The following is a 27,798-nucleotide window of genomic DNA, read 5'->3' on the forward strand; positions in this document are numbered from 1 at the left end:
CCTGCGATTATACTATATGCATAACAACCAAGGCGAGAGGAATGAAGACGAGACTTTTGAAGGAGGAGGGCGGGAACGGGAAGAAAAAAAATTAGTGTATCATGATTCACTTCGAATAGCTGGCGTTCATGCTGGGAGGAAAGGGGGGCTTCTTCATCAACTCACTTGGGCCTGGTGAAGCTCAGAGCTTTACATGGGCCCCCGAACCTGGTGGAAGAAGAAAACAAACGATGGGAAAACAAATGCCTCTCGACAGTGAGCGAGGCAGAGAGCCACGCCACCCTTTCTAGGTAATCTGGGCGTATATCCGCACACAAACACAAACACAAATGTACATATGGCGGAAGGGGGATATGCTAGTATTGAGAAGACACTCAATCAAGGCGAAAGTACTGCTTATTTCTGATGCTCGGGCGATGCTTGTTTATGTCCTATGTTCTCTCGCCCTGTGAAGTTGCCGGTGCTGTCTTGAGACTGACGTTCCTCACAAACGCGATGAGGGGGTATAACGGACCGCTGAATTCCATGTCGTACCTGGTGTGGTGGTCAGCAAGCCGGGGGATATAACCTGTGATGTGTAGATATCTGTAGGCTTACCAGTAATTGACGGCCAGGACGAAGCCTTCTCCGTCTTCTGGACAGGACTGGGAAACCTTGTGGTACCACATGGCGGGGAGGTAGAGCATGTCGCCCGGCTCCAGCGTGACGCGGACGGGCTCGGCGAGGTGAGAGTAGGGCGTTGCGTTGACCTGCGGCTGATCCGGATCCCACGTCGCAAAGGGGATGGTGTTTGATGTTGCCTTTTCGTCTCCTCCTTCTGCTTTACTGTCTTTGGCGTCCCGGTCCGTATTCAACACCAGGTCGCCATCTTTTCCTCCCCGACGAGAATACGTCGCGGGCGCGAGGGCCGTCTCGTTGACGCAAGGGTGGCAACAGGGTGGAAGGAGGGCAAAGTGTTTGCGGCCGCGGACCTGGACATAGATGTTTTCGTAGTTGTCCTTATGGAGGGCGGTGACGGAGCGGGAGGCGCCGATCCAGAGGTTGATGGCGTCCGGGTCGCGGTCGAGGGCGATGCGGGCGAAGGGGATGGAGGGGGGTACGTGGGCGAAGAGGGGAAGGTATTCGTTGCGGAGATTGTCGTTTTCTGGGAATTGACGTTAGATTCGAATTGGGGGTATATAAGAGTGAACGAGAGTAAATGAAACGTATATGTGGCTGGAGTATGAAGTTTGTTTTTACTATGAACATGTTTATATAAGGGAAAGGGGAGGGCAAGTGAGTTGAGAATGAGTGTGGCGAGACAGGTGAAAGCATGGAATGACATACGTGTTTGAGCATATCTGACTTCTGAGGCCGCATCTTTACTCTTTTCTTGGTTGGTTACATAGTTGAGAAACTCTTCGAAGTCCTGATCCTCCTCATGTGGCTTCGCAAAAACGACATTTCCTCCATGGTCGGTTGGAGCGTCGGCATTACTGCGTATGTGAGAGACCGTGTAAGTCGAGGATCGTGAAAAATCTCGTCCCCCTCCAAAGTGAGGAGAGGCACAGAATGGTTTATTCAAACTCACCCGAAAGGCGTCACGGCAACATTCACAGTCTGATCTCTAAACATACGCAGCAGATACTCCTTGTCCCACGTCTTATTCGACTGCCACGAGGAGGCGGCCCCGCGGACGACGAAGGGTGTATTGCGGGCGACGTAGCGCATGAACTCGAGGGGGCTCGGTTCCTCGTCGAGTTCCTCGATCAGGGCGCCGTTGAGCTCGTTGTAGGTTGTAATGAGCTCGGCCAGGGGATCGTCCTCTGGGACCGCCTGGTCTTGCGAGCTCATGATGTCTCCGGACTAGCTAGGACTGTGAAAATACCGTCGTTCACTTGAGTGGCTGTTGATGAGGCACTGGGGGTAGGGACGAAAGTGAGGTATGTGGATGCATGACTAAGGTTGCAGCTGGAGCATTTGCGAGAATTGCTGCGATGGGTCACTTGAGTGCGAGGTTCCCATAGGGTAATTACCTGCCATTGGGTGTCAACGTTGGATTTGGTCTATTTTGTTTTCGACTGTAAATTGAAGCTTCCAACTAACTTCTAGAATATTGAATGTCTCATTCATTCATAAATTGGTTCCATGCGGTGTAGATAGTTCGCAGTGTGTAAAAGTCCCATGTCAAACTCAAATTTCGCATCCGCGTACCAGCACCGCACCGCACCGCCCGGTGTAGAATTGCCAGGCCCCGATATCATATTCACATTCACAGCCGGCGCGGCAAGCGTACCCCAGATTTCGGGCCTACGAGACACGCAAATAAGAAAGAATGCGATGCTTCCTCCACGGGACCACGCGAGCGCAAGGGTCACCTACCATTGGCATTGGGTTTTGTGAAGATACCTGGGGCTTGTCTGCCGAATGCTGCCCGGGCACGGGAATCAAGGGGGATTAAACGCGGGCAGGGCGGGAAGGGGTCCTGCGGTGGGACTTTGGGACTTGGGGGAGCACGAGGCACGAGGCACGCCGCACGCCGCACGAGGGTCCCGTTCCTTGGAGCCCTGGAGGGGGAGGGATTCGGCAAAGGTGGTGCCAACCGCACAGGGCAAAAGGCAGCGGAGCCAATGAGAAAGACGGCGCGAGTGGGAAGTCAGGCCACTTGAGCGTCCTCATGGCCTGATTATGATGAGTCCCGGTGATTCAGAGAGCTTACCACGGCCCATGGCCCACGCAAGGTGTGATTAACCCGTGTGTTTGCTTTTGGCATTTGCTGCTTGTCTTCCATTTTTTGGGCTGGCGACTGGTAGTCTGGTGCTGCGAGATTGCCCATCTGATTAATTATAGCTTAGGCAGATCTGATTCCGGGTTGGCGGGTGCAAATGCTGGCCAGGGCATTTTGTGGTATATAGAACGGCGTGTTCCCTTCCCTTCCATCTTCTTGGGAAGGTTCTCCGACATTGTCTTACACCAAAAAGACATCGTGAGGCTATACACACCCACAGCTTCCCTGCTAACAACGTCAACACCAACACCAACAACACAATGCCATAGCGACGGCCATAATATCAGCAGCCACCGATTTCGCTATCAAAGATGATGGGCATCAACGGAAGGGCCTTGTCAGCCGATCAGCCTTTGGGCACAAAAGCTTCGTCATCATGGTCTTGGATCATCTAGCTCCATCGCACGTCGGCCCCCCAGCTCCAATGAGGCATCCATCATGGCCGATCAGGAACCCGAAAGCAGCTCCCCCTGACGCGAAAAGCCACCCGGACCACTGACGAACGTCGAGCTCGATCGCCACGCGACTTTTGCTATACACGACACATGCCAGACTGTTCTCGCCAGGAAGCATCCGCGTTCCAGAAGAGCGGGCGATGACAGCGCCTAGCTGTCGCAGCGCCAATCGAGGTCACGGACCTACACCGCTCAAGACCGATTTCTTTCACGCAAAGATGGGCAAATTTCCCTCCCCAGTGTCACGGTCCGTCCACGGGCGGGATGATGGGAAACTTCGACGAGCATTGCCCGCTAAAACATGGGCTTCGACCCTTTCGCTTCGCCGGTTCCAGCACAGCCATGTTTCCAGGGTTCTCCAAGCTTGACCCTTTTGGGGGGGATGTTGCCGAGGACCGCCTAGGAACTGGACGCTTGCAAACCGGTCTCGAGCCAAGTTGAACAGGATGATGGTCGCTGCGAGCTACCCCAACCGAGCGTACCACCGCGATACGAGCTGGGAAAACAGCGCAGCTTGACTTACACGGACACACATCCAACAATCTTGCAGAAACCACGGACGCCTGGTCCCTTCCAAATGAGCATCATTGAGTTTTTCCTCTTGTGCAACTTGGCTGCGGCGCTGCCTGATCTTTAAGCGAAGATGAGACAGCAAATGTCCTCGACGACGTGAAGGAGGGTGCCACGACTCATGAAGGGCGAATCAGCAAAGAAGCGCACGCCAATGCTCCTGCGGCCAGTTGCTCCAATCCGTTCGTTCCATCGATGTCCATGGTGCCTGCCCTGGCTGGCCGGATGGGAAACTGAGAAAAAGCCACCATGTCGGCACCATTATCCGACTGTGGAAAGATGTACGGTTCTACTGAACGCCAAGACGAGCCGCCTTGCCGAACCCTTCAAGAAGTCTCCGGTCGGCCCAGAAGCTCCAATCTAAGCGGCCCAGTCGGGACCCGAAGAATGAGGAAAAGGAAAAGCCGGGGGGAGAAGAGCGGAAATGTGACACTCTTCTTCAGTTCTGGAATGTCGCAGAAAGCTTATCAAAGGTCTGATGTTTGAGACTTTACACATCACTGGCACAGGTTGGCTGCGGGCGGCTAGCCAGAAGCAGCAATACGCAAGACGTTGTCCCTCACCTCTCACCCAAAGGTAAGGTAGGCGAGAGGGCCAGCCAACCATCCGGAGTGCTTCCCTCGGAGACCCAGAGCGCAGACCTGTGGAAGCCAAAAGGTGCAAGCCAGGTGCTTGTGCTTGTGCTTGTGCTTTTGCTTGTTTCCCTGTCTCTGCTTGAGGTGTCTAAAGCTTTGCTTTCATCTCAGGATCCCCCAAGTTTCCCGGCTGCTGTTTAACTTTCTCCGACCCAAAATAGGCCCCAAACTGCCCCTCAACTTTATTTTCCAACTTCTCCATTGTCTGATACTCCATACTTGTGGAAGCTTTCCATGTTTTCTGGTCCAGATCGTTCTTCCTCTGGCTGCGTCTGTTTCCCCTCCCCTATGCGGTGGCACTGCCATGGGTGCCGACACAGCGACGCACACCTCGACACGATACCTAGCTGGTCCGGGTTTTCCTCGAGAAACCTAACCGTTTGACGTGGTGCTTCTTCTTTGACGCAGACATGGCATTGGTTGGTCGAGCTACGGATACCGTCGTAGCTCATCACTAGTGGCCCTCACCCTCCTGCTTCTGTTGCAATGGAAGAAGTTCTTCCCTGTTCTTGGACTGTCTCACCATTCAAAGACGTGCAGACGTCAGCGCCCGGTACCCAGTTGGAAGGGGTGTCAGGTTTTAGTGGGACGATCCCCCTATCAGACACCCCAGAGCTGGAGCAGGGGACGGTCTCCAGCTTGGCAGTGACGCCAAAACGCCCCTGGCTTGGCCCCCCTTGCGCTGGAACGCAGTCATTGCAGCATGAGGTCCATGGCTTTTCTCTCCTCTCTCATACCTACTGCGGTAGGTATTGCCTTTACGGAGTGCTGCTTGCAAGCTGCAAGTACCTACCAAGTCGTTAGAGTCTCCTCCAGGTCTCAGAGACACTCCGAGTACCCAAACATCAGGGCGACCAGAGTCATCGATTGTCGGTCGCTCCATCTTTCCCCCCTCCCCCAGACTCAAGTGCGTCTACGGTTACTTCACTCTTCGACCCTGCAGGTCGCATTCTGAATCTCAGGTCGAGGACAGTCTCCTCTACGCGTTACAGGGGTCGAAGAGCCCAAGTCACCTCACATTGTAGGGAAAGTCGTCTCATGTTCCTCGACAGATGCTGCCACCAAGCCACCACCATCGGCAGGTTCCACGGTTCCACCTCCCCCCCGAAAGATACCTGCCCAATACTCCATACCGCCGTCTGCCGGTCTAGGTACCTGATCCTTAGTCCTAAGGTGGCCACTAGGTATTTGTGCCAAGCATCCAAGGTGCGAGGTGAGGGGAGCGCATACTCAGTACTCCGTACCTACCTTACTTTGTAAACGCTAGAGGGCCACTCTCAGATTCTAGCGCGGTACGGCACGGTACGGAAACACACGACTACCTTAGCCCAAGGAACCTTAGCTGTGCCTCACACTCCCAGCACCAAACGTCAACCGCGCACATTGCACCTCACACCTCACACCTCACACCTCACATTACATTGGATCGCACCTTTCCCAGTCCATCTGGTCGTGTCGCTAGTCCTGTCTCTGTTCACGTCTCTCCACCTCAGCTTACCACCCACTTACCACCACCACCCGATCGATCATATCGCCGTACCTTAAACTGCCACAACCTGCGAGGGTACTTGATCCTTTCCGAACGACAGCACTTCCTCTCTCTCTCTATCTCTCTCTTCTCTGCGCTGGGGGTCGCTCAGAAAGGTTCTGATTTGTCTTGGCCGCATATTATTTCTCCGCATCCCTCTCGTTTCGACCAAGATTGCATGCACCACACCACCCAGCACCGCATCGCGCCGCACTGCAATCCCATCGAGCCACTCATCCACTCACACCGAACCAGCGACGACAGTCGGCCCTCCGGTGAACATCGACCAGTCTCCTCCCAACCTACCTGATCCGCCCCTCCACACCTGCGACTAACACAATCTTTCACAACGTCTTCCAAGCCTTCGCCCAGCACCAGCGCGACACTAACAATTAGTCTTGTTCTGGCGTTTTTGGGCCCCGTCGCAGCTGCCAGCCGCTGTCGTTCCATTATTACACACTTCGACCGACACCCGATCGACCGACCAAACGTGGAACCGGACTGACCACGTCCCATCCCCGTCACGCTTCTACGCAACCTCTACATCAGTCGCCCACATCCCTCCACCAAAGGACCCTATTCATCGCAGAAGCTTCCTCCGTACCTCTTCCCCACGTCGAAAATACTCCTTGAATCAACGGTCCCACGGTCGGCGCTCCGCATGTTCGATTTCTTGTACCGCCACACCTGAACGCTCAGTGTCAACTTGAATCATGAGGACGACGACTTTCACTTGCATACCGACAATAACAACAACTCTGCTATCCCGTGCCGTTTAACACTGGATGGATCACAAGCTCAACTAAGCAGCGTCCGCTTCTGCAACTCTGCAATTCCAACTCCCAACTCTTCTGCTGCAGTCGCTGCAAGTCTACTTGCAACCATCGCCGCAGATGATTTGGTATCTTTTGTACCCTTTGCGAGGGTATGGATCTCTTCTTTCCTCCGATCGAGGCTGGTGCCACCCATCATGGATCAGCCCCATTGTAATGCATGTCCTGACTGACCTGCCTTCAGAACGACGGAAGCCCCAGCCCTTGCCACGAACCATCCTCTCCGCCGAGCCTTCGCGCGATACGGTCGATATGCCGCGAGACACGTAGTCACGACTCTCATCATCTCCGTCACTGTCGCCGCGATCCTCATATACCCCTTTCCGTTCCTCTACACCTCAGATCTGAGCAATGGCGCCTCCAACTTGCCCCATCACGTGTGGACTGCTGCGCAGCCGCTCAAGGAAAACAGCACCGAGTCCGACGTAATAATGCGCTCCATTTGGGTTCACGGCAGCTACATGAAAGCATTGGATCACGACGTGTTGCTGGGCGCGCTCGAATTGCAGGATGAGCTCTTGGGTCCCACCAAAGATTTCAGCCCGCGGCGGCCCGTAACATCCCTCCGGGCCCACGATCCATATGCAGATGCAGATCTTGCCCCTCGAGACCGGGATGCATTCCATGTCGTCAACGGTCTCACCAACCAGTCTTGGTTCTTCTCCTCGCCACTCCAGTACTGGGCCTGCTCCAATGAGCGGATAGCTTCTGACCCGGACATCATATCGACCGTAAATGCGCGCAAGACGCAACCGACCTCAGTAAATGTCACTCTAAGACATTCGATAGTGTTCAGCGGCAAGCACTTCGAAGATCGAAGACTTCTGGCCGCCGACGCTCTTGTCATCACGTTGATCCACTTGCGCGATTCCCCAGTTGGTCGCCAGTGGGAGAGAAAGGCCGAATTGCTCGCAAATCGGATGAAAGACAAGTGGACAGCTTACCCAGCTGACGGGAAAAGCATGGACAGCCAGCTCTACGAGTTTCAATTCATGCCCATTTCCGTGCAAGACACGGTCATTCTGGCGCTGGCATATGGCCTAGTCGCGATTTACTTTCTCTACAGCCTTTCCAAGTTGAGGGCGGTCAAATCCAAGTTTGGCCTGATAGTTACGGTCTTTGTCCAGATTGTCGTCTCTATCATGTCAAGCTTTACTGTCTGCGCCGTTTTTCGGGTAGACTTGTCCAGAATTCCGCAAGCGGCATATCCGGTCGTGGTTCTCTCCATGAGCCTCGAAAACATTTTCAGACTTATCAACGCCGTTATCTTGACTCCCTCGGAGAACAGCACGAGTAGTCGAATTAGCCGTGCGTTCGGGGAAACGGCACATGTTGCGCTGGCCAGCTCGGCACAAAACGTACTCATCTTATGGGGACTATCGAAAGTGGTCTCACCGGGCGTGTCCGCCTTTTGCACATTTGTGGCCGTTGCTATTGTGTTTGACTTTTTTTACTTATCGACCTTCTTCCTTGCTGTTCTCAGTGTGGATGTGCGACGAACAGAGCTCAGTGACGCGCTTGCCAAGGCATCTCTGAAAAATAACAGGTACGGGCAGGATCAGCTGCCAGCAAACAGGAGCTGCTTCGAGGCAATGCTTCAGGGCAAGATTGCTTTGTCTACGCGCATCGCAGGCACTGTCATCATGATCACGTTTGTTTTGATTGCTCAGTGGCACTTTTTCGAGAATGACACCTTTGTCCGCCTGGCGCGTGGGATCTTCAGGATCTCCAGAGACACGGTCAGCTTCAGCCAACCGAAGAACTCAATGCTACTCGACATTCACCAGGCGCGCAGCCCAACATCTTGGCTTCGGCTCCAAGACCACGAAAGCGCTCGCGAGGTTATCAACGTCATCAAGCCCAGATCCCACAGTTACATCGCCCGGGTATATGACCCTCTAGTATTCGTCCTCAAGGGAGCGGATCGCACACCGGTCACACCCGAGCGCCCACTACTCCCGGCTCTCTACGACTTCATCGATCACCATCTGAAGCACTTCCTCGTCACCGTGCTTTTCATTCTGTCCGCTGTCCGTCTTCTCATGAACTACCTACTATGGGGAGATGACGCTGAGTCGAGGCGCAACGATGACATGGGAGATAAACCACTTTTGGCTATTGAATCTTTACCAGAGGCTCATTCTCTGGATGTTTTGCGCATGACTTCGTCATACGACGGACATATCATTTCTGTCGGCCTGGACCGCTCAATTCGTGTTTGGGATGTCAGGTCGGGCGTGAGAGACTACTCGCTTGCCGACATCGAAGCACCCCCCGAGGACCCCTTTCCGGTATTGGCAGTCGCTACAGACAAGAAGTCTAGCTGGTTGGCCTTATTATCCTCCCACAAGGTCTTCCTATGGAACTTGGTTGAGCACCGATGGAGTCAGCCAATTCCGGTTGACTTGAAGAACCCGAGGTCTGACAAGCCTCCTTATTTCTTCTTCGGCACGCCGACTTTTGATTTCTCAAGCCCACTCGTCATCGTGCGACGAAACGGAACAATGATACAGATCGTCCCTGGTCAAAATGAGCCTATGGAGTTTTCCATCTGCAAAAGCCCTTTGGTCTCAGTTCGTCCACTTGTCCAGAAGATCGCACCCAGCGGCACCGCGCAGCTGTCTATTCTAACGGCATCGAGAAAAGGCTGCATACATGTTGCGACACAGCAGCGAGACGATACTTGGATCTCACAAAGCCTCGATGTGCATACAGCCGATGACCGCGGAGCATCCCAGGTAGTGTCGCTGTCGGCACTCGGTTCGTTCCTTGTGGCGAGGTCTCACACAGTTGACCTGGTTGATGCAAAGACGAAGGCGCTGCTTCACACTTTTGAGACGGATTCAATTCAACCGCGGTCCCTAAGATGCTTTCACTCGTCACGAAGAAAACCTCAATGCGGTTCGATTGGGCTTGTGTCATTCGGTATCGCGTACACCCATGCGGAGAAAGGCGACTGCGTGATCCACACCTTTACACCAAAAGAAGAAGGCAACGTTATATGCTTCCGCAATACGAGTTCACCGCCTAGCCGCAGCTGTAGTGCGTGGGCTGAGACCATTGAGTCCAAGAGGGAGATTAGTAATCCGGGGACATGGGAAGCTCTGCCAAACGGGTTCCTCGTGGGCGTTCGGAGGGAAGTGTACGATAGCGGATCGAGTAGCGGCGAGTCGTCTCCGACAACAACCGGTGGTCTCCGTCACAGGATGTATCAACGGTCAGAGAAGCGACCAAACAGATCGCAGGACAACTGGGAGGTCTGGGTAGCCTCAGAACTGGGGCGAGAGCAGATTTACGAAACAAGGCCCCTTCACGATGAGTACGAGATGGGCTCGCATCTCATCATTCCGAACCTGGGTCCCATCGTCAAGGTCGGCACGGCATCGGTGGCGGTTGCTTTCGGCAACATTATCAAACTTATCACGGTTGGACACCAGCACTTTGAGGATCTGGCCGAGAACGAGACCGGGGAGTCTCTGCACATTGGTAGCCGACGACGGAAACCGACAGCTGTTACGCATGCCCGGATGAAGGTCCCGTCGTGGATTTGAACTATAAGCGGGAGTCAACATTGGAGGGGAGGTTTTTGGATTGGAAGGCAATATTTTTCATCTTCTTTTTATATACCCATGATCGACAAAAGGGAGTTGGGATTTTCCTATTTACTATTACTTTGACATAGTTTCGAGATCATACCCCCCATTATGGGAATGGAGGGCCAGGATTATAAGATTCCCCATTTCAGTGTATGCCTATGACTTTTTCCTGTTCCGGCTCCGGTCCGTCAGGCTTCTGGTGAAAAAATTACGGTATGAAACCAATCAGTTGTGATACCTCGGTCCAATATCACTCAAAGTTGAAAGAGGGGTAGTGTTTCTCTCGAGTCGAATACTTGGTAGTCTCGAATACTGAGGCGTTGCGTGATATGCCCACGCAGGGTAGGCCAATTCTTGAAGAATAGTCCGCCACTAAATCACCGCTTCCATTGCCTCAAACAGACTCTTCTTTCTTTTATCTTCCCATTATCTCATTCAAGTCGCCTTGCATGTGCAGGTTCCGTGGTTCAGTGCTAACAACCAGAAAAGCTACTGCACTTCCTGGCCGTCCGTGATGAGCCACCGAGTGTCCTTCCCCTACCACATACGACCATACCCATTGGAAAACTCGGGATCCCGTCCGCTCTCCCATAGATAAGCCAATGAGGGCCGGATTAGTAGTTGGGTCGGTGACGACCAGCGAATACCTGGTGTTGTATGTTTTTTGTTGGATTTTTTTGGATGGTGGTGGTGGATATTCGTGATGTTTTGTCCCTTTGGGCTGTGTTGTTGTTGTGGAGTTGGAGCGGGTGTGGGGTTGGTGGGGGTGTCGGTGTGGGGTTTGACATCGATTGATGTTGGTTTGGGGTAAGGGGAGCCGGTGGTTAGGTTGTTATAGGAGGATATGTCAAGTTCTTTTCTTGGGCTTTTCCTTTGTGAGGGGATTGTCTCGTTTGACGTGGATTGTGTAAGTTGGATGGGGATGATCACGTTTACACTTATACGCAGCTAATATCTAGGTAGTCTGGGCCTGCGACGTGAAAGTGAAGCCGCTTTAGTGTGCATCATGTTTCTCTAGTCATGTCTCTGCGGCTGTGGGACTGCCATATTTGAATGGTCGAGTGTATCCTCTGTCAAAGAGTGATGGTAACAGAAAGGGGCAGGCGAGAAACCAGCAGCAGGAAAGTATAGCGGCGTGGTCTGTCTGACTCCTATCTGGCCCATGTAATGGCTCTCTTGGCCTCGATATACCACTTGTGGATTGCAGTGAATGCTCGAGTTAAAGGTACAAGGAAATGGCGGCATTAGACGTCATGTCTGACGGCACAAATATACGTTTCTTTGACCCGTGTCCTTGAGAGGCGTCAGGAGACAAGAGATGGCAAGTTTTCTAACTTGGACGAAATTCGTGTCTCGCAGGATTCTTCCGTTCCATTGAGCTATCTAATTTATTTGGTTGCGTAGAGCGGCAGTGTAGAGAGTTCTCGTATATTACTATTTGCCTAAAGATCTCCCGCATCTCGGGGATGTTCGGCTCGGAATACCATATCCATCATGGAAGGATCCCAGTAGAGTTGGGATATTGTGGAATCTAGACTGTTGTGTATCTCAAATCGTATCGAGCTGCGACATTAGCAAAGGGTATTTCACTCCTGGGCCAGGCCATGGTCCTTTGCGCCTAATTCGATGAGGGCATAACTCAACGAAGCAGTCGCTCGCTCATCTCGATGGTGGTGAGTCACCTTCTATGCCAGGTCGTGAGCCTCCTTTTATACCGCATCTATATCTTTTAGCTAAGGTCTCCGTCACTATACGTGCAAGACCGAGACCAGCTAGTCGTAGAAGCATTCATAGGGGTCTACAAAACACTCAAAAAAAGAAAACCATATGACCAACATTGACCGAAATGGCAAAAGAGTTCACCCCCCCACCCCCGGTGCTGAACTGGGGGCTACATCTCTGGCGCTCATGCTGGGACTCGAACTCGGGTGCTCTCGCTAAGCATGTCGTCGAGTAAGCCGGTTGGCGTATAAATTGATTGTTGACCATAAACCACTCCACTACCCAACCAGTTTGACCTGACCCCCGACCTAGAGAGCGCCTGCTGGCTGGTGACGGGAATGGAAGTGAAGGGACCTACATGGCCTTGTTCGTGGTCAGGTGTGGACGGGAAGGTAAGGAGGGGGGCGACTTTGCTCCTTCCCGGTCGGACTCAACGTACCTGAAGCTGGTAGACTCTGTGATGCCAACCTTGGGCAAGGTGCCATGGGGGAGGTACGCATAGAGGTGTAATGGTCGAGGTCAGAAAACTAGGTGAAGGCAACCAATACACCGGCTCTGCTCATTTACTACTCTAGTGAGCACGCGGAGAACATGATCGCACGGGGTACGGTTGCACACACGGCACGCCTCGTCAGATGATTGACTATATAAGACTGCTGCTTTTTGAACCGTGCTAATTTGCAGAACAACAATGTCTTAGATTCCACTTACCTCTAGACTAGCTATCTAAATCAAAGCTGCACAATGTGTATTAAGCTGAAAGGAACGTCGAACCTTCACCCGCACAGCCGCTGGCACCAATTAGCACACCTCCCTTCGTCATCTGATTATTGCAGCGCGCTGTTGATCAGATATCGAAGATCCATGCTGAAGCATGAGACCTCCATGGACGTCGTGACATCCGATTTAACGGCGTATTGCCGTCTCTGAATATATTATAGAGACGGCTACCTTACAGAGGAGATATCAAAGAGTTTCCTTTTCTTACACGAGGTAAAGGCGAGTGTTGGGTCTAAGCTAGTAAATGAGAAGTGCTCGGATAAGGAAGGGTTCATGGTATTAGGAAAAGCTTGCAGTATTTTAATTTTTCATATTGCCCATCGTCTCTTCTTCACCACCCCTCAGCATAGCTATGGAAGCATTTAATCCCGAATACTCCAGTGACGAAACAGAAGAGTCTGACGCCTTCATGATATCAATATTCTATACTGACATATACTTATGTCACAACATATAATATTTAAACCGTGAGTAGCGACATGGCATATTGGCATATCGTCCTTCAAAGCAGTTAGAGCAAAACTGATGCTTGATCTCAATGAATTTTTTTGCACAAGATCGGTAGAGCAAATATAAAGAGGCTAAAGTCAACTCGGCTGACATCCTTGCATGAACGAAAGACCGCCACTAATGATACTGAACTGTCATGGGTTTTAGTATGGCTGGACGGGGTTAAGACTTGCAATAACTACATAGCCATCGCCATGACCCGTCAACAATTGATCTACTCGCAGAACTGCGTATAGGTGCAGGATCAGAAGAAGCGATAGGCACAAAGAATCACGACAATCAATTCGAGTCACTAGAATATTCGAAACATAGTGTAAACCTTACATTTACGGCTTGCGATTTGGAATTTATCAAGCGGCGTTTTTCAGGAGGGTCCCGCACCCTCGCCTCTCTATATGTTGTCTTCGTCTACGTCGTTTGGTCCCGTTCATCCCCTTAGAGATACCTATTCTGACCTCTAAACGTTTTCACCTTTCATAACCCATAGCTGACGCCGGACACAATGACTCCTGATCACAAAAAACAAAGACCAGCCTTGAAGCAGCTCCCTCTTCCTCTAAATATTCCACAAAACGATAGCCATGGTTGTTGGGAGACCAGCCGAACGACAACCTTCAACCCGTCCCCGGGCCATGTCATCGTCCTACGACAACATTCCCTTGCACCTCCAGCTCACTGATACCGCGGCCTCCGGCACGGGTACTGGTCAGGGAACCAAGTCAAGCACTCCTCGCAGGCTTCGTCGAGGCCGATGGTCTGCCATACCTGCCTCTTGGCGCAGGGTTTTTGAATGAGGCTCGCGGGTTGGCAGAAGCGGGCAAACGTGAAGGAGAGGTGCTTGCACGTGAAGGCGTGGGCGTAATATTGACACATTTTGAAGCTTGTAGTTGGGTGTAAGTCGTGGGTGGACGAGTATTGTTGTAATCCCAGTGAATGTGGTTGGTTTTGTATCTCTTGAGTGTAGTTGAGACTTGGTGCCTGAAGGAGTCGCTTTTCTAGTTGTTGGGTTCTCTTTGACTTGTGAGACTTTGCGATTGTCAAGGTATTTCAACAATCGTTGATAGTTGCGGCCGAAAGTATCAACAGCCGGCTTGGGAACGAATGTTGAGGCTGGCTCGCTGGTATCTTGACAGGCGTGTAAGAAATGAATGTGATTATGTCGGATCAACTACTTCAAGATCCAAGAGATGAAAAGCACAATCGAGAAATACCGACCAAAAGGGCATCTATTTGTAGCACCCCCCTATCTCACAAACACAATAACGTCAGTTCGGTTTGCCTACGTCGGGCACCAAACCGCAAGCTACGGCGTCACCTCGATCCTACCAGACAATACCGTTTGAGAAGCTGTAGGAAGCCTGCTTCCCCCCATACCTTACACAGAAATCGAGCCCGAGGCGAGGTACACCAAAGACTCCAAAAAAAGGAGGAAACCAAACCCAAGCCGAAGCACCGAGATCTATGAAATCTCGCAAAGCAGGGCACGCGGGTCGCGGGTCGTCCGGAAGCTGCAACGTCCCGATCCGGGAAGCAAACGGTGGTTACCGTGGCCAGGAACCAGGAACCAAACGACGTAGACACTCAAACTGAATCTTTTGCTCTGATTCGAGAAGAAAGGAGGACACCGCCGGGGGAGGGGGGGGGGAATATGCTTGCTATTCAGCTTCACATGTCCGAAGAGACAGCTGGCAAAAGGGTGTGTTGCACTGTCTGATGAATGCATCCACGTTCCAAAATGTGTGCCCGACAAAACGTCATGATGTCTCTTGCGCTGGTATTGAGGCAAGTCGACACGGCCAAGGGGTTCCAGAATGGCTGGCTCATCTTCAACCTCACCCGGCATCGAGGCTGTGATCGTGGCATATAGGGCTGCAGGCTCGTGATCTCAGAATCGCGGCGTAACGCAGTTCTGAAGCGAGTCCGACCCCGAGTGAGATGACGAGGTCGTACAGTATGGGTGTCAGAGTGCGCGACGTCGAGGCTGGCAGAAGGTACGACGGCCGCTTACGCCTGTTGTAACAACACATACAGAGAGTATGCGTTTGTACTGCGGCCTCAATCACTACGTTGAAGACATGTACAGAAGTTGGCAGGCCATGTCACAAGGCACGCTTGCACCTGTGGTCTTTGTCTGCACCTACTTACACCTAGCAGCGCTCGCCACCCCGGAAGAGCTCGCATCATATCTTGACTCTTAACAAGGCGGAGTGGAGGTGGGCCCATCAAGAGACAAGAAATCGTAACTTCAAGATGACATAGGTGACATACCTAGCCGCAAGGAACTGGATGCCTATTCTTCACCGCCAGTTTTAGTACTGCCTGTTGCTGCTGCTGCTCACTTCTGCAGTCGTCAGGCAGGGCTTCGGTATGTAAGCGGTATGTTGGGTTTCTTGTATTTTTTTTTGAGATCGAACGCCATTCAGTGAAGAATAGGTACCCAGGGTGGATTGAGAAGGAGGGGCGGTCGCATTGATCATGGCCAAGCGTGGGGTTGGTAATGGGCCATAGGCTTGTCAGATCCAGGTTCATTCTTCTAGTCACTATAACTATGTGCGAGCTTCATCAGCACTCATGTGTTGGCGTGGCGTAACAGTGCGAGGTGTTCCCTGGAGCGCTGAGATGGGATTACCTTACGCGGAGTTGTCAGGCGCAGCGAGGCCATGGATCAATGCGCTGGCACCATTGAGGCCTCTGGGAGGCCGCACATAAGGTCGGCGAATCGCGACTGAGGGTATCGATAGGCGGGTTTTTCACACTTTGGACTTTTGGTACAGCGAAAAAAGAGGTGGCTGGGATGCCGAGAGTTGAGTCGAGCGCAAAGGGGACGTTTTCCCTGCTTCGAGAAAGCGCGCCGCGTCCCGTTGGTCAGATCAGAAGACGATCAAGAGACGTTGGACGCTAAGCCGAGAACAGACTAGAGCGACCCGGATAGGAGCTTGGGGCCACTGCCAAACGCTGGTGGGTCGAGTAAGCGGTACGTATCCTTTTGGGTGGAAACACCGTGGAGCACAACTTCACAAGTTATTCCACGACGGACGACTTGTGCCATTTAACCCAGTCTTGCTCGTACAAGACGGCCTTGTGCAACCTGAATCGGTGAATACACCACGATGTCCGAGCAGCATTTGTTTCGGGACGTGGGCTGGGTAATCTGAAACCCCCAGACTGACAAGGGTGAACAGTTGCACGGGCTATTCATTGCTGTTCGAGGGCGACGGGAAGGATACAGTACTCGATAGTCGACATCCGGCCACGTTGTGTGCCTTCGGGCCCCTTGCTTTGCTCCTTTGCCTTTGCCTGCGTATCCGTAGGGTGCATCAAGGATTCTGGGCACAGCCAGAAGCAGGCCAGCGTGGGGAGCATACAACCGATATCGATTCGCCGGCAGCGGGTCACCAGAGCGCATTGCGTATTTGCGCCTGTCTGTGTGGGCGCATGGCGAAGTCTCAGAGCGACACGAAAGACAGGTTCCGACAAGGGAGGAAAAGCAAGCAAATCAGCAATCTAGGCTGATTTGTGCGCATCAAGCGAGATGGCATCTCCCGTGTCTCAGGCCAGCGTGATATGTTGATATGACGGGAGAAGTGTGAGAAGATGGCCCGGAAGTGAGGATCGTGTAGCGTCAAAGTTGGCCATCGTCGCAGCGATTGGGAGAGGCTGCGGTCTGTCTTGAGGGCCGAATAAAACATTGTCTACGTATACTCGTAGTGAAAGAGGGGTTCAGTCCGGCCGAGCAAGCTGCTGGTCAATGAAGGATACTCGAGAGTTGAAAGTCGAGACCCCGCGGACCCTTGAGATAATTAGTTGGTTTAGTCGGCTTGTCTCGGAGCGTGGCTCCACGCGTCAGAGGGAAAGCGCGGCGCTATCGCGTCGTCGGCGTCAATTCAGATCAGAAGGCATCCTAGACCTAGGGTTCAGATGAACGGCGCTTGGTCCTGTAGCGCGGTCATGTAGAAAGCTTGGATGGCGAGTGACTGGCGGGGAAGAAGCACGTCGCGATGCCTAAAGTAAGAACGGATACTCCGTACTCGTAGGATAAATCGATGACTGAGATCACATCAGCTTGGCCGCTGTTTTTGAGAACTTCGGAGAGCGGACTGGAAGGGGAAGGATGCCGATGAGTGAAAGAGAGGCCAGTGGAGGTGAGGCAAGCAGCGCAAGAGAGTGACCAGGAAGTATTCCCGTCTTCGCTCCTACCTTGGTGGTGTGTCTGGCTCGTTTGGCTTGCTATGCTGGGGGCCTGGGGCAAGTGGGCAAGTTCGCAATTGAATTGCCAGCGCCAGTCCCCATTTCATAGTTCAAAAGTCAAGCGGGTCGCAGGGATCCCATCTTAGCGCGGGCATCTTTTTACCCCCCGTGTCCCCGTCCAAGTTCGTGGGAAACCGTGCCTGAGCTTGGCTTACGGATGGGATACCTTGACTTGCACACTTGCAAGCCTTGTTCCCACGCTGTTTCCCGCCTCCGTCCAGCTCCAGCTTTCCAGCCCAAGCTCCAGCTCCAATTCCAGCTTCAGGCCGTCTCTTTTTTTCCCTTTCTCTTTCTTTCTCATCACTTGGTTGAAGAACCTTACCTACCCGTACAAATACTTATCTTTTCAGCTCCAGCCCACTAAGCAATTGAAAGCTGATGTCACTCGCGCCCAATCCAACACCCATCTTCACACTCGATTCCACCAGGGCTACCACATCAATCACTCTCAAGCCTTAACTCACACGGTGCGCGCGTCTTCCGAGGGGTGGACAACTCATCTTGCAGCATCTTGCCCCCATCATCCAACCTACAATACCCGACTTCATTCGCTGCCTCTCGCCTCTGTACGACATCGCCCACGGCCGTCATTGCTGCTCCTACTTCTCATCTCACCTCATAACCACCCGACCCCTGGTGTCCAAAGACTCCATACTCAGGCACCCTATCGCGCGGCCACCATCACCTGTACGGTACCTGTTGGGCGACTTCGTCATTCATCTGTATCAGTACCCCAGGAAGTGCCTCCATTCCCAATCGGCCTCGGTTCTCCAAGCTCTACACTACCTTACGGCCAGACCGCGTAGCAGCTCTCGCAAAGGCCCACACTCGTTCATGCACAATACGACCGCACGCCCCAGTCCTCTGCGCCTTTGTCTGCAAGCTCTCCTTTAGGGCACATATAACCTGCAGCTACCTACATTACCTCACATTACATTACATCGCCCGAACCCGTCTCAAAACTTACTCGCATCGCCGCTGTTCCTCAACTCGTCCTCAACTACTGTCGAGATGCCTTCATAGCCCGACATCCAACACACTACCTCGTCACACCTCAATTTCACGACCGCCACTGCTGCCAGCCGTCTCATCTCGTCAATTTTCTCGCCTGCTTCCGCCTTGACGTTGACAGACATTTAGCACTTAGTCCAGCCCCCGCAGCCACGCCCACGCTCACATCCACGCCCGTTCTTCACCGCCTCCTACGCCGGCATTACCCTCTGACACTCGTTTATTCTCCCAGGGATCGCCCTCGTAGCCTATCGGGTAGCTCTATCTACGCCTGTCCTCAAAAGGCTTCTGGACGACAATCCACCCAAGCATTGAGCGTTGTCGTCATGCCATTTGCGAAAAGACTACTCAATCACTCATCTTCTCACTTGAGCCTCATCCCGCTCTCACTTGAATAATCGATTTCTGCGCCTAGCAAGTTGCCAATTGGTTGAACGATCGGGCTCACTCACTAAATACTTACTAGTAATGTATTATACCTGTGAGTATTCATTTCTTCCAGATTACACTCAATGCGACCGGTGCCCGTAGTCGCTGACAGCCAGCATAACTCAGTCTCGTTACAGGCCAAAGATAAAAAAACGTAATCGGCTTGTTCTGCGCCCCGAATATCTTCTCATCCTCCAGCTTTTCTTAGCTCTCATAATTGGCTCATTCACTGTTGCCCGCGGCTCATACTCTGCCATTGCTTACGCCCTTCTACTGAGCGGCTCTGAATCAGTACAGAGAACGGCACTTAATTATCATTGGCGAAATTCCGGCGAATCCCAGCCGAATTTCTCACTCCGGGCTTGCCCCTTCTTCATCAGGACTACAGAAGCCGTAATACTCATCTCCGCCATCTCATCCGCCGCAGACGTGCGGATAAATTCTCATGGCTTCCTCCGAAGTTGACCAGAAGTTCCTCGGAAAATGGGCGAAAACCGTCGAAACGGATAATCCCCTCTTGTCGTCGATGCTTTACAAGATCCTCGGGCTCTCGCTAAGCCTTGCAGAGCAACTTGTCACAGCGAAGAAACAGCGCAGACCCGATGCCGCCCGCGCGCCTCAGTCTCTCGACCTCATTTTTCACATCATCTGGCTTTCGAGAGAGGGCCTAGTGATGCTCCAGCAGTATGTGATTCCTATGGTGGGAAATCATACAGAACTCCGAGTGTTGGCGTACAAGCTACGAGCATCGTTCTACCACATTTTCGTCCTGTTCCACAACAAACCTGCAGTGTCCACCATGGGCATCGCAACTCCAGACACGATGGCCGGATTGACCCCACCAAGGTTGGACAAGGGCAAAGGGATCGCGAGGGAGGATTGGAACTCATCTCAGGGCTCAATACAGCCCACACATGCCCTCGAGGGCGGTCCAGTGAACCCTCCGCCGGGTTTTGCTCCTCGAAGCAGCTCAGACCAACCCGCCGCTTTTCTCGAACCGCCGAGAGATTACCTCCCCGAAGCGCACAAGTACTTCAAGGAGGCGATTGCCCTAGCTGACCAACACCTCTGGGGATCGCATTCATTACGACTCTCCGTCAAGACTGAATACGCCGCGTTCCTCTACGAGTGTGTACACGACGCTGACGGGAGCCGAAAACTGGCCAAGGATGCCATATCCGAGGTCTATGAGGCGACCGAGGGCATGGACGACGACATGTTTTCCGATGCTTGCGAGCTGGTCACCGTCCTGGGCAAGATGATGAAGCGAGGGCTTGGGTCGAGCAACAACACTTTGACTCGAGGAACAAGCCCTAGTCCAGCTGCACCCCCAGGAACGACCATGGCCCCTGGCATGGAGAACCCCATCTGAGTGAGGGCATGTGTCAATGGTGGCTGTTCTATGTCCTGGACGGGAGTCAGTCGATCTCATTCGATCTCCGGCCACGAAATTCTTTAGAGAAGTGTAGTTTGGTGGTGGTGGTGGTCATATACTACTGCTCCGACCGGCGGCGGAAGCTGCGCTCGGGTTGGGCATGACGACCTCGCATGAAATGCGTCTACCGCTCCCCTTTTCCAGGCTTCTTCGATGTACAAGATTCAGCTCGAAAAAACTACCGCCACAGCGGAGTTGAGCAGTCTAAGGGGGGCATTCTCGAAACTTTGAGCGCACACAGCATCTCAAACGGCGCATTGGTTGGCACATAATATTACAGCAGACCCCCTGGATAGTTTCAAGGGCTGCTTACCTGTACTTATATCTTGGATACGGCGAGAAAGGAAGGCGAACTGATCAGGTGGGAGATTTTCTCCATGCGCCATGTAAGATGGCTACTTGTTGTTGTTATAGTTGATTCCCGTTGATACCCCATCCTCTGCGGTGGCTGCTGGTGGTAGTCTGTACCTTTTTTCCTGTAGGAGCTTCAAAATCTGGGCATTTCTCTGCAAACTGGAATTCTATGAGATCAAACTCAGACTATTCACAACCAAAAACTTGAAATGCAAAAGCAGTTCATTGTGTGTGTATCAGCCATGGAAAATAGCAAAGGATGGCTGACTGGATATGAAAAAGGATCCCTAGTCCTCGTATGGAGGAACTACCTTGTTACCCAGAGACAGCCCAAAACACAAAAACGCAAATTACCACCCCATCTATCCATTATCCCGAATCCCCAACCCCAATTTTTGATATCCGATAACCCATTGCCATCCGTCTAAACTAGTTGTCCCAAACTAAAGGCACGATCAAAGTCTCGTGGACGACAAAACGCAGGCCGTAACCTTCGTCGTCATCATCATCATCATTCTCATTCGTCAGTCGTTACCTCCCTCGAGCCAGGTACCTCATGAGGGTCGTATTTCGCAAACAAGCGTAAGAAAAAGGAAAAAGGGGGTATCAATCCTCGTCGTCATCGATCAGAGCATCCTCAGGGGCGTCCCGACCCTCATTAGGGTCCAACAGATCCTCGCTACCGGCCACCGAGGAGGCCCAACTCCGCACGCCGGCGGCTTTTCCTCGGTCCTCCTCGGCCTCGCACCTCGACTTGATCATGTGAAGCGGCACCATCCGGCCCGTGGCGTTGTAAAAGTTGGCCTGCATCTCAAGCCACTTTGTCGCCTCCCTCTTGGAGACCACCGCCGCGAGCGTCGCGTCGTCTCGGCGCTGCTGTCTGTCTGCCGGGCTGGGCGCACGTCTGTGGGCGGGAGGGGGAAGCGGCCTCTTTCTCTTGTGCGATGCTGCCGGCGTGGGTGGGTAGAGTGCCGGGTGGACGTGGCGGCGGATGTAGCGCTCCTGGCCGGCGAGTTCGCGTTTGTATTGAGCTTGAGGATCGGCGTCGTTATCGTCCGCGCTGGTAGCGGAGGACGTTGACTCGGAGGCCGAGGAGGCGTCGTGGAGGAGGTTGAAGCGGTCTCGGTAGGATGAGCTCGGGGTCTCATCGTTGGTGTCTGAGGTAGCAGGCTTTGACGAGTCCTCTGACGGGGCGGGCTTGGCGGGCTTGCCTCTCTGTTTGGGCTCCTTGAGCTTGGACTCGGGTTTCTTGCCCTCAGTGATCTTCACCTCCTTGGAAGGCTTTTGCGACTCTTTCAGTTTTTCATCAGACTTTAGGGTCTCCTTGTTTTTCTGCTTCTGCTTTTCGGCTTTGCGCTCCGCCTTTCTCTCTGCCTTGGATTTATACTTGTCATCATCTGTCTTTACCTCATCTTGGCTCGCTTCGGTTTTGGCATCGGCCTCGGTAGCCGCCTGGGATTCGGTCTGAGTAGTCTCTTCTGTATGAGCCTCGCATGTGGATTCGACCGAATTGGCAACGTTGATCTTCATTACGTGCCAGCGCTTTTTGACCTCGTTCTTGCCTCTGTTGATTGCGTTTCCGATGGAAGCCCAGGTCTCACCACCCTCCTTCATGCTGATGATGAGAGCATCCTCTGAGGCTGTCCACTCGCCCGTGGTTGATGATTGGGCACCAGTAGAGGCGTCTGCGCTCTTTGAGGATGCATCGTCAGTTGTGCTCTTGTCTTCTGAGGCTGTCTCGCCAGAAGCTGACGATTCAGGCCCCTCTGAGCTGGCTGCTTCTGATGTGACTACAGAAGATGTCTCTGCTTCCGTGACCGACTTGCTTTCTGTGTCTACGGCCTTGCCCTTCTCGTTTGGTTTATTCTTCATGTCCACCTCACTGTCAGCGGCGTCTGTGGTAACCTCCGAAGTCACAATGCTGGTTGACTTCCCAGATGTGGTTTTGTTGTCAGGCTCGGTGAGTTCCTCGACGTCGAGATCTCCAAAAAGGTCGACGAGGGTCATAGCGTCGTCGTCAGTGACTACCGTGACGGAGGATGTGCCATCGTCAACCACCGTGGCAGCCAGATGATTAGCTTTGGTCATTGCGAAAGCATAGGTATGTTGACTCGTGGAGTGTTGAAGAGGTGAAGCTGAAATATGTGTTAGAAAAGGATTTGGAAAGGGAAGGTTCACTAGAAATGTGGCTCACTTTTTGAAGTTTGGTCTGCTTGTGAGTACTCTGAAAAACCATAAAGCTGTGAGATTTGCAGTCGCTGCTTCCGTGCCGAAATGATTGTAATTGTCCGATCCGCAGTGTTAAATCCGCCGAGAGTGACAATGTTCCTTCCTTCTTCCAGAGGACGACTTGGTTGATGATGCGCTTGAGATGTCTGAGTGTGAGGTCGATCGGGTGTTATCAATAGACTTGGATGTGATGTTGATGAGTAAGTTGTAGGTAAGTCCAGGCTTTGTGAGTGCTGTTGAAAACGACAGTGTAGTTGCGGTGTTCTATTGATAGAATGATCAATGAGATTGCCGGCTGAGGAAGCACGAGTCGCGATTGTCACTAGGTGGTGCCTTGTGAGAAATCTGGCGGGTAGCTGAAAGAAAGAATAGAGGATGAGGTGGGTGATTGAGCTTGCCGATTGATAAGGTAGGTGAAGTTGACAAAGGAGGCAGGAGCGAGTGGTCACAGGGGGGTATAAATCAATCAGGAAGCTACAACTTCACCAAAGCTGGCAGGAACAATGTTCTGGCATTCTTTCCTAACCAGACAGACCTGCCCTCCCAAGTATTAAGTGGGCAATTGAGTCAATTCTGTAAGGCAGGTTGGGGGGGGGGGGGGAAACAAGAAAAATATTCTGCTTGTGGCTGTGGTGAGCACGAACCCGAAAAATGAAAACTTGAAGCTGGCTTTGATGGCCAAGATGGGGCAGGAGGACCTCCCTGAAAGCTATTAATACGGCTTCATCAGACTGCCAAAGTGTCAAACTTCAGCTTAAGCGGTTGAATGGATCCGACCAATCAACGAGCATGGATCATAGGTATGGGAAGTGTGCGTGTGCAGCTTCGGTCATGGTGGGACGAAGCGACGAAACGTCGTGGTTCGGGGTCCCTTCTCCAAGTTCCCCCTTCCTAGATCGCAAAGTATTCTCCGGTCTAGAACAGGCGAGACCGGGCGGCAGGGCGATCTGCCGAAGCATGGAAGCATGGCGCCAACAGATTGACAGGTTATGGGTCGTGTCGATCTGTATGCTGAAAATAGGCGTTAATTGTGCGACATGATGAGTGTGATATTGAGTGGGAAGTTTGGTAGAGCCATGGTCTGCTGCGTGGGGGAGTGGGATGTGTGTGGGAAATATCAAGTTGACGTTAACAACAAGGTCCGGGGATTGGTCCACGGTAGTGAGGACGAGGTGAGCCTCTGATCTCTGATGCAGGTCCGGGACGGGCGATGCGTGAGCGACGGCCAATCATGCCTCGGGCTTACTCATCGTCCTGAACCCGCCGTCGGTGGTTGCATTTTTAATTTCGGTCTCTGAAAAGTACAGCAAACTACAAGAGGCACTCCGTCAAAAATCGGGAAGGTACTATACCTACCCTCCTACTAATTACTTATTAAATATTTTCCGTATTAATATATATAGAATTCGTAACCCCCCTAAATTATTATTTCTAATTAGCCTAATATAGGGCTACTAGCGTACCGAATTCCTTATTTTTAATTCTTCCCTAGCTCTAACTTTTTTTTTTTTCTTTATACTTATATACTTTTTAATAAATAACCCCTATTATTTATTTAACTTTTATTTTATAAAACTACCTATTCTATTACTTTAATATAAAATCTATTACGATATTATAATTATTAAACTTAAAGTAATTCGAACTATACCTATTTTACTTTATTTACTTATATATATAAAAATCCGTAATAATTAGCAATTTTTTACGATTTTTTATTATTTTCTACGGTTACGTTATTAGATCTATTTATAGTTTCTTTAACCTAATTTAACTTTTTTTTTTAAAAAATTTACTAACTTTTATTTAACTTAATATATTAATTAATATACCCAGCGTTATATATATAATAATTTATTATACTATACGAGCCTATATAAATAATTATATTTATTTATAGGCTTTTATAAGCTTATATAAATAGCTATATATAATTTAGAATTCGTATACGGCCTCGTATACTACTATATAACTATAACTAGCTCTATTAATATCGCTTTAGTTATATTTAAAATTATAAACGAGGTTATACTCCTTTATAAAAAGGCGCTACTTAGTAAGTAGCCGTAGTATTTTATTAAAGATAAGCTCGTTACTATATAGGCTTTTATATATATATATACCTCTATATTAATATCTATATAGCCTTATTAATTATTATAAATAGATATTATTAATAACGTAAATAATAATATTATTACGTAAATTACTTTTTAAAAAATAGAGGTTAATAATCTATATAGTTCCGTATACGAGTTTAATAAATTTAATAAATCTATTAAGTTAAAAATATACTCGTACTATATATAAAGGTCTTAGATAGAACCTTTTAGTTTTATAATTACGAGCCTAAGCGCTTATAAAATTCTAAAGTAATCCTTATTTAAATATATAGATTTATATAAATAGATAAGAAGTTATATAAAAGTTATAAAAAGAGTAACGGGCTTTTTAAAGCCTATATAGTTTTAAATAAATACGAAGTATACGGTAACTATTATTATAATATTAGCGCTTTTAAATATACTTTTAATAAATTCTATATAGATCTATATAACTCTTTACAAATTTATAATTAATTTTATAAAACTTTATAGCTAAGTGCCCCGGTATACCCTCTTTTATAACTCTATATAAAATAAAGGCCTTTTATTTAGAAATTAATTTCCTTTTTATAATTCGGGGTATTCGCTCCCGCTAGCTACGGGTTCTAAATAAAGCTATTTTAGGCCTTTTAAATAAACTTAATAACGTTAACTACGGTATATATCTATATATACTTATATAATAACTAAACGCTTTTTAATAATTCTTTATAAATTTTAATTAACGTCTATAACTTATTATAGAGTTTAATAATAAAAATAACGTTTAGATAATTCTATATAGAAGGCTATATACGTTTATATATATTTACGATTTATAAAATACGATCTATAAATATATATAGCTACGTATAGGGGTATATAGAACTTACTACTTATATATATTTTTAAGTATTTTAGGCCGGTTAATTTCGAGTAGTAGTACTTATATATACTTATATATATAAGTTTATAGACCCGCCCTACTTTTAAGTTTTTTAGGTTTTTAAATACCTAACTCGTATATTTTTATATACTTCTATATGCTACCGTAAGATATTTATATAAAGTAATATATTTCTATTACTCTATTTACATTTTTATATTAAAATGCCCCCTCGCAGTTGACTATATATCGATTTAAAATTATATTAAAACGAGATTTATAAAAAGATCGAAGTTAGTTAGAAATACTCTAAAATTATATTATTTCTTACCGAATCTAAATTAATTATATTATTTATATTAACGTTCAAACGCTATATTCGAAAGTAGAATATTTATTAATAGATCTAAATAGAGTTTTTAAAAGCTCTACTTTACTAAATTATCGAGTTATTCTTTATATAACGCCTATTTAATAAATATATTATTACGATATTATAAAGTAAGGACTTCGTAATCTCTTTAACGGGTCTAATTTCGATACGAAAATATTATTAATTACTTTAACGATAAACGGAATAGTAGTTTATTATAACTTGTTATAAAGTAATTAAATATATATATATATTTAAAAAAACTGCCCGTATTATTCATAACTATAGGCGCGAGTTTCTCTATATATATATATAATAACGTAGATACGTTATTAACTATAATATACTTTATAATATATATTATACAGTTTTTTTTATAAAAGTATATACTCGCCTCTACGAAATACGATATAAATAAAAAAGATATATAATACCTAGGCCTAATTATATTTAGTTAATTAATATATATAATAAACTACTTCTATAGGGATTCGAGATCTATACTAGTATTAAGATATACTCGCGATTTATTATATAGTTCTATATTAACGTTAAAGCTTATATAGTAAAAGCTATATTAAATTAATATCTTTATGTTATTTCTAAATAGGGGTTTATACCTTTAAAAATAAAATTAGATCGTAATATCGAAACGGTTTTTATTACTAGAGGTTATAACTATTTATTATAAAGTCGTATTAAATAAGACTTTAATATATAAAACTAAAAAACTCCGCTATAGTTTCGTAATTATTAGATCTTTAAAAAGAGTATTTATAATATTAAAATCGAAAATTAGTAGGGATAGCTCTATTAAAGTTCTTTAGCTCCTTAGCGAGTAAATATATTTATTATCTTATTTTAAGACTTCTATATAATTATTTATTAATTTAATAAGAATACTTCTAAAAATTATAAAACCTTAAACTCTTTAACCCGAACTCTCTTTTTAATAAAATTATATTATTATATATCTTTATACCTCTTATCCGCTAGGATTTTATTAATTTCGTTTAAATTTAAAATAATTATAAGATTCGCTCGTAAAAGAGTTAGTTATATATTGTTTTTAATTAATTTTAATAACTATTTACCTATCCTAATCTAGAATCGATATAAAACTTTACATATTTATTTAATTTTATTAAATACTAAGCTTTATTAAACTTTATAAAATAAAATAGAAATACAGCGTCTTTTTATAACTACTTACTTATAAAGACTTTTTAGCTCTATTAAATATTACTTAACGAGGGTACTTCTTTTATACTTATTATTTATTTTAAAAGAGATAAATATCCCTAAATAAAAGCTTATAAATACTTATAATACCGTTTAGACTAGTATAATAAA

At 48.8% G+C, this 27,798-nt stretch overlaps 6 protein-coding genes across 6 annotated transcripts; 2 read left to right on the plus strand and 4 right to left on the minus strand.

Annotated features, from left to right (window-relative positions):
* Positions 1-431: 431 nt before the first annotated feature.
* On the minus strand, positions 432-1,833 carry BDZ83DRAFT_716066 (phospholipase A2; the record flags this gene model as incomplete). The annotated part of the gene is made up of 4 exons (XM_060511812.1): positions 432-534; positions 598-1,144; positions 1,327-1,475; positions 1,571-1,833. 4 exons carry the CDS (start codon positions 1,831-1,833, stop codon positions 432-434), a joined length of 1,062 nt encoding a protein of 353 aa, XP_060369973.1.
* Positions 1,834-6,848: 5,015 nt separating this feature from the next.
* Positions 6,849-10,339, plus strand: BDZ83DRAFT_567720 (sterol-sensing domain of SREBP cleavage-activation-domain-containing protein; the record flags this gene model as incomplete). Its single annotated transcript, XM_060503979.1, has 2 exons — positions 6,849-6,880; positions 6,973-10,339. The coding sequence occupies 2 exons, from the start codon at positions 6,849-6,851 to the stop codon at positions 10,337-10,339; spliced, it is 3,399 nt and encodes a 1,132-aa protein (XP_060369974.1).
* Positions 10,340-10,598: 259 nt separating this feature from the next.
* BDZ83DRAFT_603963 (uncharacterized protein) lies at positions 10,599-10,993 on the minus strand. The gene has a single exon (XM_060507257.1). The coding sequence runs from the start codon at positions 10,974-10,976 to the stop codon at positions 10,800-10,802; it is 177 nt and encodes a 58-aa protein (XP_060369975.1). The 5' UTR covers positions 10,977-10,993; the 3' UTR covers positions 10,599-10,799.
* Positions 10,994-16,591: 5,598 nt separating this feature from the next.
* Positions 16,592-18,780, minus strand: BDZ83DRAFT_647477 (uncharacterized protein; the record flags this gene model as incomplete). The annotated part of the gene is made up of 3 exons (XM_060510080.1): positions 16,592-16,900; positions 17,800-17,966; positions 18,612-18,780. 3 exons carry the CDS (start codon positions 18,778-18,780, stop codon positions 16,592-16,594), a joined length of 645 nt encoding a protein of 214 aa, XP_060369976.1.
* Positions 18,781-19,529: 749 nt separating this feature from the next.
* BDZ83DRAFT_716068 (14-3-3 domain-containing protein) lies at positions 19,530-20,456 on the plus strand (the record flags this gene model as incomplete). The annotated part of the gene is made up of 1 exon (XM_060511813.1): positions 19,530-20,456. The coding sequence occupies one exon, from the start codon at positions 19,530-19,532 to the stop codon at positions 20,454-20,456; it is 927 nt and encodes a 308-aa protein (XP_060369977.1).
* A 934-nt stretch (positions 20,457-21,390) lies between these two features.
* Positions 21,391-23,455, minus strand: BDZ83DRAFT_449025 (uncharacterized protein). The gene is made up of 2 exons (XM_060503155.1): positions 23,068-23,455; positions 21,391-23,008 (listed from the first exon to the last, which is right to left on the minus strand). Exon 2 carries the CDS (start codon positions 22,959-22,961, stop codon positions 21,480-21,482), a length of 1,482 nt encoding a protein of 493 aa, XP_060369978.1. The 5' UTR covers positions 22,962-23,008; positions 23,068-23,455; the 3' UTR covers positions 21,391-21,479.
* Positions 23,456-27,798: the final 4,343 nt, after the last annotated feature.

The sequence above is a fragment of the Colletotrichum acutatum genome, assembly GCF_030867785.1.
Source record: "Colletotrichum acutatum strain CBS 112980 chromosome Unknown BDZ83scaffold_9, whole genome shotgun sequence".
In the NCBI taxonomy this organism is placed as follows: domain Eukaryota; kingdom Fungi; phylum Ascomycota; class Sordariomycetes; order Glomerellales; family Glomerellaceae; genus Colletotrichum; species Colletotrichum acutatum.